At 35.5% G+C, this 14,502-nt stretch overlaps 2 protein-coding genes across 2 annotated transcripts in view; one reads left to right on the top strand and one right to left on the bottom strand.

Moving 5' to 3' along the window:
* Positions 1-196: 196 nt before the first annotated feature.
* LOC134845248 (patj homolog) lies at positions 197-14,498 on the bottom strand. Its single transcript, XM_063862174.1, has 3 exons — positions 14,286-14,498; positions 2,994-3,084; positions 197-912 (listed from the first exon to the last, which is right to left on the bottom strand). Exons 1-3 carry the CDS (start codon positions 14,372-14,374, stop codon positions 760-762), a joined length of 333 nt encoding a protein of 110 aa, XP_063718244.1. The 5' UTR covers positions 14,375-14,498; the 3' UTR covers positions 197-759.
* LOC134845246 (adenomatous polyposis coli homolog) overlaps positions 7,916-14,502 on the top strand; it is a 320,464-nt gene continuing 313,877 nt past the window's right edge. Inside the window, exon 1 of the mRNA XM_063862172.1 lies at positions 7,916-7,925. The gene's annotated coding sequence lies outside the window, so the exon portion shown is untranslated. The remainder of the gene's footprint in view (positions 7,926-14,502) is intronic.

Raw genomic sequence — 14,502 nt, 5'->3', positions numbered from 1 at the left:
AATTTGTGACAATTAACGCGCGATAGATTTCTTGATCAAATACTGACGGTGTATTAGAACGTCTCGGTCAAAATATATATTAAAGACTTTGTGCCGGGTATCAATATATGTAATGAGACTTCAGCAGAAAAAAAACGCTGAGCACCGATCAATTCCAATAGAGTCAGATCCGGTGTACGAAATACAAAATGTCTACTAAATTTCAATTCATTTGCCCCAAGTGACACGTTTCAAAGTGTCTCTAATCCTTTTTGCAACTAGTTTGTTTCAAACTACAAGAAGCCTTCGTAGAGAGAAACCAGCATTCAGCTGGGGCTCATATCAAGATAGTTGAGAAAACTAACTTAACTTTATTTTCATTGACAACTAACATAGTGCCCGATTGTAACTATAAAATAATTTGAACTACCAGGTAGTTACAACCAGCTGGAGTTATTTGGTCATAAAGTTAACACTATATGTTCTTAAGGTAATAAAGCAAAGGAACAATACAATGAAAAGAAGTCAAAGCGCTTCAAAATAGTGTTTTTTATAAAGTTTTGATTTTTCCTGCAGCTTGGATTTACGGTTATATTATGGTTATATTGGAGCTTACTTTAAGATTATATTACAAAACAAAATGCCCAATTCTCTTCATATACTTTAAAAGTCGAGGTGACCAAACTGAAAGTAAGTTTGCCATAGGATCGATATAATATTAAATCGGCAGGTTGCCTGCATGCGACATGCTAAATGCTATGTATGTATTCACAGTTAGTGCTATCTGAGGAAATTGGGGTGCAAAAAGTAGTCTTGGTTTGAGAATGTTTTGGCAGGTCTCAGAACCAGCAGAGAAATAAACGGTCCCCCACTCCTCAACAGTAGATCCCTGACTTCTTCATTTGTCAGGCAGTCAACGGGGGTGTCGTTGATCTAAGCAAACAAAACCAGGATTAATTTCTGATAAAGCAGAACGATACGGAACTGAAACTGAATTATGTTTAAGAATCACTTAACCTAACCTATCAACTGACCAAGTCAAAAATACAAAAAAAAAGAAAATCGGAAAACAAGAGAAAAATCAAAAAACTAAAATCCTGTATCCTATACTGAGTTTATGCGAGAAGATCAAACAGCAGAATCATTTTATAGAAACAATTGAACGTTTTATTTAAAAGTAGTTCAATCAGAAACATACATAGGTATTTCTCAACGATTCCTTTCCTCAGATATTGTCGACAAGACCACCTTCATCAGCCATTATAAGATAACGCTGGTAAGAACTTTCAGAAAAATCTCCTTACATGAGTTAAATTTTTAAAAAATATTACCATAGTGTTTTGAGAAGATCGTTTCCCCAATACTTAGTGATATCTTCAATAAAATTGTAACAAAACGTATTATCCAAATTATCTGAAAGTTGATACAGTTGTCCCCTTGCAAAAAAGAGGCAATCGATTAGTGTGCACCAAATGTCGACCGGTTTCTCTCCCTCCCATTTTCAGTCAAATGTTCGATAAATTATCCAATAAAACGCTGAGTGAAGTCTATTACAAAATATTATAATATTGGTCAAATAATTTAGTTAGCAGAACGGAAGGCCTACAATTAATGCAATAGTGGATCTCTTAGAAAGTATGTTACAGGGCAAACACCATAAGAATCTGAATTTTTCATGTTTCTAGATCTGATCAAGACCTTTGATACTGTTGATGATTCCGTTCTACTTGCAAAATGCCAAATGTATGGCTTAAGGGGCCCTGTTCATTCAATCGTAAGACCTTATCTCTCTGATATAAAACAGTTCGTTTGCCATCAATGTGTTTCGTCAAATATGAAACCAGTGGAAACTGGAGTCCCGCAAGGATCAGTAATTGGTCCAATGCTTTTCCTGCTCTATATAAATGATCTATTTCCTAAAGCAGAAAGGAGTTCTGAAATAATTTTGTTTGATGATGGTACAACTTCTCATGGAAAATTGAAAAACATTGAAAGTATAGAAAGCAATCTTACAGAAATATCAATATGGATGGCAGCAAAAAAATGACAACGAGTACAAGGAAAACTCAATTTAATGCTACAAGCTGAAAAAACACTTTCGCAAATTAAATGGAGCACTCAATTTCTCAAAAAAAAGCTAAAATGTGAAACACTTAGGCGAAACCATTCCATGGTTTCACCTAAGTGTTCACATTTTGGCTTTTTTCGAGACATTGAGGGCACCATTTAAAAACTTCTGACCTAATTCGAAAAAGTTTAACAATTTTCTTTCAATTTTATAAACACAAACAGTCACTTGATAACAGTTTCTTGGTAACAAAACTTCGAAAACGTTTCTGAAAATACGCCCAGACGTACATATCCACTCACAAGAATTGTTTTAAACTACCGACTGACTATATGTGCGTTCTGGCATACCAACCTCTAACACTAGATGTCTTAATGCAATTTTCAGCAATTTTTTATTCAGTTCCACTCGTCAAATGTCATGTACTTTGCAGAGGCTTTTTACGCGATAGCAAATCGTAGGCGGAGTTTTTATCAGTCAAAAACTACCGTTTCCTTGCCACCGCCAAAATATGATAAAAAGTAGCTTAATGCAAATATTGAAGACATCCTCCCTGGACATTTTATTCAAACTTAAATTATTCAAAAGGTCTAGCAGGAGAAGCTTCTAACTTCTATATGATTTTGTAAAGCTCTCATTAAAAACTTACGTGTGCGTGATTTCGGAAAAAAATTACAAATGTATCGGCCAAAAGTATGTAATAGATTTTAATTTGAAATTTTTTTTTTCAAATTACCGGGGTTGGGTATCTTAAACCTTAAATTACACATCTTAAATCTTGAATGGCAATTAGGATTATTCCTAAGGCTAGCCATAAAATAATTTCGATCAGACTCAGACCCACAGTAAATTGTCCTATACTAGTACTCGGAACTTGGTTTTAAAATAGCAAACGTACCAGGTAGAAAGAAAGTTTTCAAAATTAGTCCAACAATCAAACTGTTACCTCCAATATTTGGTCTCCGACCTTGAGACGTCCATCAATGTCAGCCGGGCTGTCCCGCACGATTTGAGCAATCATAATTTTATTGGATATTCTGAAACAGCACAAGCAGAGCAATTAATTCCTTCTCAATCCTTCATATCGTTTTCCTATCAAAATCGATCAAGTTTGACTGCCACTTGATGCAAGGCAAGTTGTTCTGGATTCATAAATGAATCGTATATTCAAAAGATAAGCTGTAATTTAAAATGACATTTGCATGCAAAACTTTCAAATTTAAATTGAAATTTGATTTGATTTCCATTAAGCAAATAGCTAGCATCACCTTTTTGTGCAACCAGTAGCATGCACAGCAATTTTTCTAGAGACGGCAGTTTTTCGATAAACTTTGAAAATTTTGTCGACTTTTTTTTAGGTCGACCAATTTGATTTTCAGAGCTCTCCTTAAAGAGTATAAGGACCCTGTTTTGTTAAGGGGAATTTTCCAAGCAAATTGTTCAAAAAGCAGGTCAAAAAATGCGTTTTTAAGCACTTTTTTTGAAAAATTTGACTTCAAAATTGCGTTTTTTTTCGTGCGCGCTTCCCCCTCAAAATTTCCCCCTCAGCACGCTACTGGTCGTGACTTTTCATTAACTCTAAAAACCAAATATAATTTGATTTTCTCTGAGAATGAGCTTTGATTAAGAACAAGTCTCGAGGCACAGCCAGTCAGCCAAGTGATTGGAAATTAATTTGAATCACTCGACGTGAAAAGGAGTTCTAAATATGGCATTAGTACATTCGAACAAAAGGTCTGTTTATTTTACCTCCAGCCGACAAAAACCCCACGCTTCTACTAAAAATAGGGGTTGAGACAGTGTGACAGATTTTCCGCATTTCGAGAACAAGAAGAAACGAACAAGATTAACATAACTAATGTGATAGGAGTTTAAGTAAAATCGTTTTGGTTCCCCATTTAAAATAAATCGTTTACCAAAATTGGTTTAAAATTTTGCTCAGTTTGTACAACACGTAGATCTCCACTACAATTGAATTTTAAAAATAACAAGACTGCTCGTAACAGGGCGAAGCCTTGAATATTCCGACTGCCTTTTAAGGTTTATAGAGCATTGATAACATGAAAAATTAAATGTAATAAAAAAATGAATGGCGAAAATGTTAATGATTAAGCCCCCATAACTTTGCAAAAAATGATCTCAAGTGAAATATCTTTTCAAATTTAAGATGAGGAACAATACATTTTGAATGATTTTAAAAAAAAATTCCGTCAAAAATGGCCAAGTAAAAAGTCAAAATGTGTCTGAAAAAAAAACACCCCGAGCACAAACACTTCATTACTTTTGTTATAAAAGCCGAAGCAATTAGGAACTTAACCAACCGTGAAACATGAAATCAATTCAAATCTCATCAGCCGATGACCTGAAGCTGTTCTGGAAAATCTTACACTATTATCGCAATTAAACTCCAATTAGGAACTAAACTAAGATTAATTAGCAATCCAGGCTAAAGTTGTAAAAATAAACGCAATTTTTTGAATTTCGGAACAACAAAGCTGATCGTATGATCATTTTAGTGTATCGAAACCTTACTCCAAACCAAAAAGTGGTGGTAATGAGAATTGTCCTTTTTTTTCATGCAAATATTTCTACCCCAAAATTGGCCATTGACGTCAATTGGTAACACAAACTTTTCACTCTAGAATCGTTGTATAAATGTTCTTGATATTGAGAAAAAATAGTCTACAGAGTTATGTTTAAACATAATTAATGTTTTCAGTTGCAAAACTTGACTACCCATGGTTCCGTTTTATTAATCAGTGAAAAACTGAAAAATATGTCGCGCGTTAATTGTCCTAAGTTGGCAAAAATGGCATGTTTTAAACTCCAAAACTGATCGCAGGTGGAATATATTTTCAAATTTAAGCTCAGGAAAACAATATTTTTTGATTGATATAAGAAATCCCGTGAAAAATGGCTAGTTAAAAAGTCGAAACTTGTCTGAAGAAAAAAACCCCACCCCGAACACCCCAAATATTCCGTTTTTTTTTCGTTAGAAAAGTCGGAACAACAAAACGGTTCGTATCACGACAAAGTTCTGAATGCTTCGACTGCCTTTTAAGGTCTATGGAACAATAATAAAATGGAAAAAATGAACTTATAAAAAAAGAATCATTTTTTTTAAACCTTGAGATTTTCTTGAATTCGTCCTCCCACACGCCAAATAAAGTAGAAAATGATAAGTTTTGCTCGTAGTAACAAATCAATTATGACAAACAAGCTTCTTTAAACCAATTTGGAACAACTTCTATGACAGATAAATAGATAGCGCGTTAAATATCCTAAAATAACAACCTTGAAACCCCCATATCTTTACAAAAATGATCACAGGTGAAATGCCCAGGACAACAACACTATTTGAATGATATAACAAATTTCCGTCAAAAATGGCTAGTTAAAAATAGCCACTAAAAATGGCTAGAACAAAAACTCCCTCTTTTTCTCGAAAAAGGCCTTGAAGGTTCCGACAGCCCTTTGACTGGTCTTCAATTAGTTTTTGAGTACTGAAAATTATGAGTTTTTGACTAATAATACCAAAAGTTCAGTGTTAAAATTTGAGTGGCTTAGAAATTGATCCGAACAATTAGCTTGTCTCATCTCAGTTTAATTGTAATGCGGTATCATCCGCCAAGCAAAAAAAAATTCACAGTCGGCGTCAAAGTATCAACAAGACTGCTCGTATGCAGGCAAGCCTTGATTTTTCCGACTGCCCCTTAAACCATATCGATTAAGTTTTGGGAAAATAAAATCATTGGACAAATTGCAAAACTGAAAAAATTGAAAAAAAATAAACATTGGAAAATATCAATGATCAATTGTAAAAACTTGAGTCATACAAAATTAATACTGCCGACTACCTGGCCTCAATTCAATTTTGAACGATTTTGTTGTGCGAAATAGTTCGCCACACATAAATAATTTGTTATACGCTTTCAGCAATATGAATGAAATCTTCAAAGCTCACATAAAATGTTTCAGAGCATGACCTCATTGAAAGTTTTCAAATTAGCACAACTTTGCAAATGAAGATGGCAGATGAAATCTATTTTTTTACATTTGCTTTCAAGGAGTCAATCTATATAATGGATGATAAAAAACTGTCAAAAACTATAATTTTGATTGACGAAAGTTGACTGAAATAAAGAACCACCCCAAGCATAAATATTAAGTTTTTTTTGAAAGTTGGAACAAAAAAGCCGTTTGGAGAGACTCGCTCCAAAGCGATTTTATGAAAAAAAACTAGTATAGTGATGTGTGTGTGTGCCCACGCTGTAATCACAAAGAACCAAGCATCGATCCACCTGCTTGTTCACCACATTTTCAGTACCACATTGTTCACTTGATCCGAATCCAAGACTCATGTGAACAAAAAAAAATTTGGAACTCAGTCCGACTGAAAAAACTAATTCAACCACAAAGATTCCTCAATTTCTTTGGAAGTCGGACAAAATGAACGCTCGTAGCATCAGGCCATAGCCCTGAATAATCCGACTGCCTCTAAGGTTTAAGCAATGAATCAACTACATAAGAAACTTAAAATATGACAAGATGTCAAAAACAAGAATATATTTTCAAAGTTTTGTGTAGTTGAAAATATTGGCCGGCGAGCAAGTAAGTTACTCTTCTTAAAGTGGGCTAGAGTCTTGTTGTTTATTTATAGTTCTTACCAGGGACGGGACTAGGAGGTTCTCGAGGGAGGGGCGGTCTTTCAAAACTTTTGTCAACCAAATTGATTTTCTTAGCTCTCTTATCTAACTATAGAGACCATATTTCGACCAAGTTTTCTGCACCGCAGCCAAATTTCTGGAAAAAGCAGGCAAAAAAGGCTTTGGTAGAATAAAATGCAAAGTACAATTAAGAGCCAATTCAAATTGAACTTTTGAAACTCTTCGATATTTGAAAAACAATAAAATTGTTCTTTAATTTTTACTATAATTATGGTTTCCATGCTTAAACTACTTCTTTGCGGTACGTTTTTGCCTAAAATTTTAGTAAGTGAGATTTTATCTTAAGTAAACGAGGATCTTGTGCTGAAGGGAAGGTAACATTGTTCACTTGATCCGAATCCAAGACTCATGTGAACAAATCAGGGGCGGATTTAGGGGGGTATTAAATGTTCTCCCCCCCCCTTCAGGGATTCGACTCACTGTCAAACCAAAGGTTCCCCCTTTGTCACTATTTTATGACATCCATTTTTGGCTGACCGCCACTACTTTTTTTCTTAGGTGTCAATTTATACAAAGGCGCCTTAGGTGCCATTTTATACTTATTTTGAAAATTTGCCTGTGGCGCAAATAAAGGGTGAAAATGGGGTTCTTATACTGGTTTGTGAGAGGCTCAGAAAATCACTTTGGTCGACCTATAGAAAAAATTTCAGTTTTTTTGAAAGTCCGCCCCCCCGAGAAAACCCTGAAGCCGCCCTTGGAAAATTCCCCTCCCCGGGTGACCTTGTGCAAATAAAACGAGTCTTATGGAAAAGAGCGTGCCATGCTATTCTCATACAATTATTAAAGTTTTGTTTTCAAAACATTTCAAGCTTCAAAATAAAGATTTCTGTCTTGAAAATTGTTTTTTTTTCTGTCATAAAGCTTTCTAGTGATCAAAAAATGTTTCATATCGAAATGAAAATATGTTTTTCATGCGATTCTGCATTGCAATACATCTCTGAGATTCCTGCCATGTAACATGTGGTTTTTTTATTTGTGAAAGTCTTCGGCTAATGTGCTTTCGGACATAACACAAAAACATAAAACGAAAGTCACAAAAATATAATTTAATTGATAGATAAATATTATCCTCTAGCTTCCAAGTATTGAAAAGCAAAAATCATAAGTTTTCATAGTACGAAAAAATGCATAACATAGAGTTCTTATTAAATGGAAGAATTCTTATCTTATCAATTTTTTCGTTCAATTTTTTCAAAAGAATTGTATGGAACTGCATGATAAGCATTTTTTCATAATGTGGAATTCTGTGACAATCATTTTTTGTCAACTCGAACCGCATATTCAGTTTATCGCAAAGTCGTAACCAGTTTTCCCGAAAAATAATAAAAACTTACAGGTAGGTCTGGGTCTAGTCACTATTAACGCGGCAATCAGTGTTCGGTTCAAAGCATTATAGACCCGGGTGGCGGCCAGCACTTTTGCTTTCAAGTCAATGAACATATACTTTTCATTTTTTACAAAAATGTAGTAATCAACTGAATGAAAAAAAAAGTTTTTTTTAGCTTACTTTTTTGAAGAAAAAAAACAGTCTTAGTTTTTCAAATTAAATTAATTTTAATTTTTGACAAATTTGTGTGTTTATTTTATTAACAAGAGTTATTTTCAGCAAATAGGTTAAGCATTTCCTAAATAAACCAAACGAAGAATCATCCTCAAGCTTTCATTGACAAATTTATGAAGCAAAGCCAAGATCCAAGATTCTAAAATCTGATTTTTGAAAAAATAATGCTTTTTCTCAAGTGAACGATTTTCACCTTAAACTGAATTTGAGGGAAGTGTTGGGCTCGGTCGAAAACCATGAATCACTTTGACTGATCATACCGTTCCCGAAAACCCCCGGGTTGATCTCCATAGACCAAAAATGCTAATCATACAATACCATAATTTATGCCTATGAAAAAAACTAATCATACAAAATTCATTTATTTTGCAAAAAAAAAAATCATCAATTTTTTTAAATTTCCCTTGTTTGGCGTAAAATTCGATGTATCGTCATATCTTTTGTCAAAAAAATGCTAACCATACTATTTCCATATATGAAAATTCTATGACTAGCATTTTTTATGGCGACAGCGCGTAGTATCGAAATTGCAATTGCCCTCAAAATAGCGAGTACTATCGAAATTTTTTTTCAATTACAAACCGAATTTTATACTCAAATTAACATTTTCGGTAAATAAAGTTTGCAAGCAAAATTAGTTTTTTATGTGCATAACATAGTCCTGGATACACGAAAGTGATGTTTTTTTTTCATTTCTCAGGATACCTTTTTTCAAAAACGCTCAAAACGTTTATTTATTTTGTATGACATGCTTTTAAAAAGCTTGATCAATGCATGATTAATTTAAAACGCAAATTTGGAAAAAAAAATCACCTTCGAAATTTTTTGCCGAAATTTAAAAGTTTGATAATTTCATTATATCATATGTTTGGACGAAACTTAAACAATTCAGGCCATTTCGGATCAGTAAAATGACCGCTTCAAGCGGAAGCGGCCGGAAAAAGCGGTAACCAGTTGAAATAAGGGAAAACGGTGAAAGCGGAATGGTTTTTGCAAAAACGGCAGAAAAGCGCTCAGAGCACTACTCAATTTCAGAAAAGCGATTATTCACACATTGAAATTAGTTCTTTTAATGTTGATTCACAGCTTGAACTAATAGCTAACGACGACTAATTTTGTGTTTGCTTTTCAGATTATTGATTGCACGCGTTGTTTTGCACTTGTTTTTTCGCATGTGATTTATGCAATTGATTCACAAATTTATGGCTTTTCCTCAGGAGAAATACTTTGAATTTACGGACCCTCGACATTACAAAGCATTATGCAAATGGTGCAAAGCTTCAATACAATACTCTGGAAAAAATAAAACCAACTTGAAACAGCACTTTGAAAAAACTCACCCAATTGCTTACTATGAAGAAAAAAAAATTGCGAGAAACAACCAATCAAGACTAGTGTTATCCAGAGAAGGAGTTTCTACTACAATCCCAACTTTCCAGAAACAAGATGCAATAACCGAATCAATTATTGTGAATCATATTGGAAAAGGTGGACTCCCAATTTTGCTAGCAACTTGGGATTGCTTCAAAAAGTTCATGAGCCTCGTTGAACCTCGATGTTCATCACCTTGCTACAGAACAGTGATTGCAAAAATGGATGCAATTTGTGCAAAGAAAAAGACCGAAATTATTTCGAAGTTGAACAGATACAACTATTCAGTGGCCCTTGACGAATGGACTGGTTGTAATCGAAAATCTTTTTTGGGATGCACTGTCACTATCGTTGACCCGACTGCGTGTGAACTGGTGAGTAAACTACTGTTTTTTAAGGACTTGTGCAGTAGACGAGCCGACTCTTTGATGAGTCAAACCAAGGTTGCATTAGACCAGTTGGGCGTTATAAAAGAGCCTTTTTGCTTTACGGCTGACAACTGCAGTGTAATGAAAAAAGCTTTCAGCCAGCTCAAAAACTTGCCGACTCTTTGATGAGTCAGACAAGCCGATTCTTTGATGAGTCAAACCAAGGTTGCATTAGACCAGTTGGGCGTTATAAAAGAGCCTTTTTGCTTTACGGCTGACAACTGCAGTGTAATGAAAAAAGCTTTCAGCCAGCTCAAAAACTTGAACCTGGACCCTGATGAAGAAGTCAACACTGACATATCCGACGTGAGCCAGACGTTTTCCTTGTAGAACATCAACTTGGAGACGCTCCAGTCAGAGTTCGCTTACATGATTTCAAAATGCAGCCTGCTTTTAGCTCTGGATCAGTTGCAGAGTGCACGTCGAGTTATTTACTCTCGCCCATTGTCGAAATGAACAACCCACTTCTTTTTTGGTCGACTTATCCAGAAAGCATACAAAACTTCGTTTTCAACGCACTTTCTGTGAGCCCTGACACAGGTACTATCGAGAGACTTTTTTCTGCTAGCGGAAATATTCTCTCAAAAAAAGTATAATCGCTTGGGCGCAAAAATTCTCAAGAACCTTCTGTACTTACAAATTAATTGATTTAATTCCATTATAATTTCCTTGTTTGTTTTCTTAAAAAGCGATAAAAGAAGAAGAAGATGAAGAAGTGTAAATTCAATTTTTCTGAAAAGACAATAATACAAGTATGAAAACATGAAAAGTATCAATAGTTAGAGTTTCAAAGTATCAAACACCAGTTGTAGTCTAGGTGTAGTTGTTGTAGGTAGTATCAGGTAAGCGTTTAACATTCATAAATGAAAAGTGACCCTTTATTACGGTGTAACTCATGTTTATTGGGACAAATCTTTGAGAGGTCTCGGAATATAAGCTCTCTTAGTACGGTTCTATAACTTGGCTTCTAAATCACTGATTTTGCTACAAACCATTTGACCGGAATGAAATTTCGGATTCTAATTGATTTTCCAATGATTCTTCCAAATAATCCCGCGACCGCTGCGACCGCAAATAAAGCGACAAAAGCGGAGAGCTATAATTTAGAAAAGTAGTAAAAGCGAAAAGCGGCTTCGAAAAAAGCGGAAGCGGCGAAAAGCGGATTTTCCATAAGCGGTCAACTCACTGTTTCGGATGCATTGTGATCATGCCATTTCGGATGCTCTTTTTTTGAGTAACCAAGGGTTTTTGCCACTCGTCTGTTAACGAACACAACTCAAAAATTTTGAGAAGTTAAATTTTATAAAAAAAAAAAAATTTTGTTTCTATCGAAAAAAGCTAGTCATACAGTTTCCATATATCCAAAATCAGTGATTATAGATTTTCGTTTAATTTTCTGTTCCTATGCAATAGCGTGGAAAATGTATGATTAGCCGTTTTCCATATACGAAAATTGTTTGATTAGCATATTTCGTCAACCCGGCCCGGGCGCCCGTGTGGGCGCCGTTCAAACCTTTTCACTGGTATTTCACTTAAAATGCAAAAATTGATTTTATATAGACATTACATTTAAACTGAAATTAAAGGGCACCGTTGCCAAGTTTTGAGAAGAATCGTAAATTTCTTGTTTTGAAGTTGAATAATTGTAATTCCGCAATCTCTCATAAAACAATACGTCTTGTCTGAGTATTTGAACTTGAAACGAAACGTTTGATGTTCCGACTTTCCAAGAAAGTGAGGAATATTTAAACTCGTGATAGCTTTTTTTTAATCAGACGACGTTTATAAGTGACCAGCCGAATGTGCACAACTATAATAACCTGCCTTGAGTGCTTGTTGCTGCGGCGTTGACTTTTTTTATTCAGACCAATTCTCAAAAATATTCTCCTCGGGAGATCAATCCAAAAACCTTTGTGGTCCAAGAGTGGGCGTGCTCATCTCTAAACTATTCTGACTCCATTCATACCAAATTATCCGAGACCAATTAAAAGGCACTCGCAACATTCAGGGTTTTGCCCTGATCCGAGCAGTCTTGGTGGATCTACCATTGCTGACACAAAAACAAAATAGAGTAAAATAGCATTTAGAGAGTATACTTGATGGGTTATTGAACAAAACTCATATATTCTTAATTCAATTTTGGTCTTTGTCTTTTCAATTTCCCATTTTATGCGAACTATTCTATGAACATCGATTCAATATCCCGTAAAGGGAACTATCTGAAGACGGAGTTTCCTATAAATACCCTCATTTGTCCCCTCTCAAATCAATCGGGCAGAATGGCTTAAGGGCAGAAGGGTTACAAACAGCATGCATGCTACCTGTTTTTAGGGGTGTCCCACTCTTTAACCCTACGATATTTAAACACCCTACGAAAAAACAAGACAACAACAAATTGGAACTGCTCCAAGTACCAGACCCATAAATGCAGCGCAACAGCAATTACGGATGGAGAAAACTTTATTGAAATGAGGGGTCAACATAATCACGATATTTCTACGGGCAAACCTGATGCTCGACTAGTTTTGAAAAACATCAAGGAGCTAAGCGATAGTAACACCCCAACCGTCGCAGTCGCAACCGCCATTCAGCCCATTACAGACAACATTGCCACTCAACTAGCCCTACCATCCAAAGAAAATTTAGTTCGCACCGCACAACGAGCGCGCAAGCAACGAGAAGAAGCCTTACCAGTCTCCCCAGCAACCAGAAGTTTCGAAATAACCGAACTTTTCAAAAATTTTATAAGATTTGACAGTGGGCAAAATGATCACGAGAGGATTATTTTATTCGGCGACCCTGAAATGCTACGTGTGCTTGAAACATCCAACTTTTGGTTGGCTGATGGAACGTTTAAAGTCACCCCGAAAATGTTTTATCAACTTTACTCCATACACGTTAGTCTTTCAGGAATAGCCCCTGCTTGCATATATGCGTTCCTGCCAAATAAAACAGAAAAAACTTACCACCGTTTCTTAGAAGCTCTAAAAGTACTAGTCCCTGATAGTAGACCTGAAAAAATTTTACTGGATTTTGAGCGGGCCGCTATTCAAGCGTTTCAGAAAAATTTTCCCGAGACCAAGCTGTCGGGATGTTTCTTCCATCTTTCACAAAGTTTTATGAGAAAAATTGCGGAGCTCGGATTGAAAAAGGATTACGAAATTTACCACGAATTCGCAAAAAGGGGTTAAATTGTAGTGGGGTTATCTGATTTTGGGGTTATATGAGAGGGGGTTAAGAAAAAGGGGGTTACAAAAAACGGGGTGATAAGCTTGGGAACTGTTTTTAGGTAATACATAAAAGCACCTCCAGTGGCAGATTTAAGGAGGGAACTCGACCTCCATGCGTTCGAAACCGACGAACCAAAGGGCCCCCTATTTTAAAACATTTTTTCTCTAAGGGAAAATATACTAATTTTGAGGGGGAAGCGCGCGTCAAAAAACGCAATATTTTGATCCAAAATATCCAAAAAGTTGGAAAATTTGGTCAACATTGGGTCTGATAATGATTTGGGAGAGCTAGGAAAATCAATTTGGTCAACCTAAAAAAAAGACGACAGTTTTTTTGAAAATCACTCTCTCGAGAAAATTGTAGATCCATATATGAGCTCCTCTCTTTTTTTTTAATCATTTTTACTTCAAAACCACTAGATAGAATAAACAATTTTAAGTGACCGAAATTGTCGAAAAAACTGAAAAATTAAAAATCAAATTTCAACATTCCAGAAACTTCGAAAAGTCGCAAATTCGCATTAATTTGTTTTTGATCAATATGAGCCCTGTACGACAGCTCCCAAATGTTCCTTTAATAATCACAGGAACAAGATTAGATGATGATGATGATGGTGATGACGATGATGATGATGATGATGCAACTGTGGCACACAAAACGCATTTGTTTTCGAGACAATCGATGCCTCAATTCAAAATAAGCTGAAAAGATGGTTCTATAAGAGCGGTAGGGTGGCACTTAACTGTTTCTGAGTTCTTATGTCAAGAGTTCTGTACAGAAACTCTAATCCCCAGTAAACAATAGAGCGGAAGATCTTCCTATTTGGTCTGTTTTGATGGGATGCATAATTTGAGACAAAACAAACGTAGAATGAAGAGCTCTAGAATTTTCTAGAAGGAAATAAGTTATAAGTGACTCACGTGAAGGGTGCTCCAGGAGGAGTGATTCTGATTCCGATTCCAGATGCCTCATTCGCAAGCAGAACACTCACAAACTTGTTCGTACCCATCCAAAATAAGAAAACGTGGACGGCTTTATCACACTCTGGCAGGTCAGAAAAAAAAACAACTTACGTCACTCGTCAATAAAAGTTACACACACATTCAATTGAATGCAGAAAAACAAAGAAGCAGTTAA

The sequence above is a fragment of the Symsagittifera roscoffensis genome, chromosome 4 (genome assembly GCF_963678635.1).
Source record: "Symsagittifera roscoffensis chromosome 4, txSymRosc1.1, whole genome shotgun sequence".
NCBI classification, from domain to species: domain Eukaryota; kingdom Metazoa; phylum Xenacoelomorpha; order Acoela; family Convolutidae; genus Symsagittifera; species Symsagittifera roscoffensis.
The sequence above is the reverse complement of the archived record's forward strand: the minus strand, read 5'-3'. Positions and strand labels throughout refer to the sequence as shown.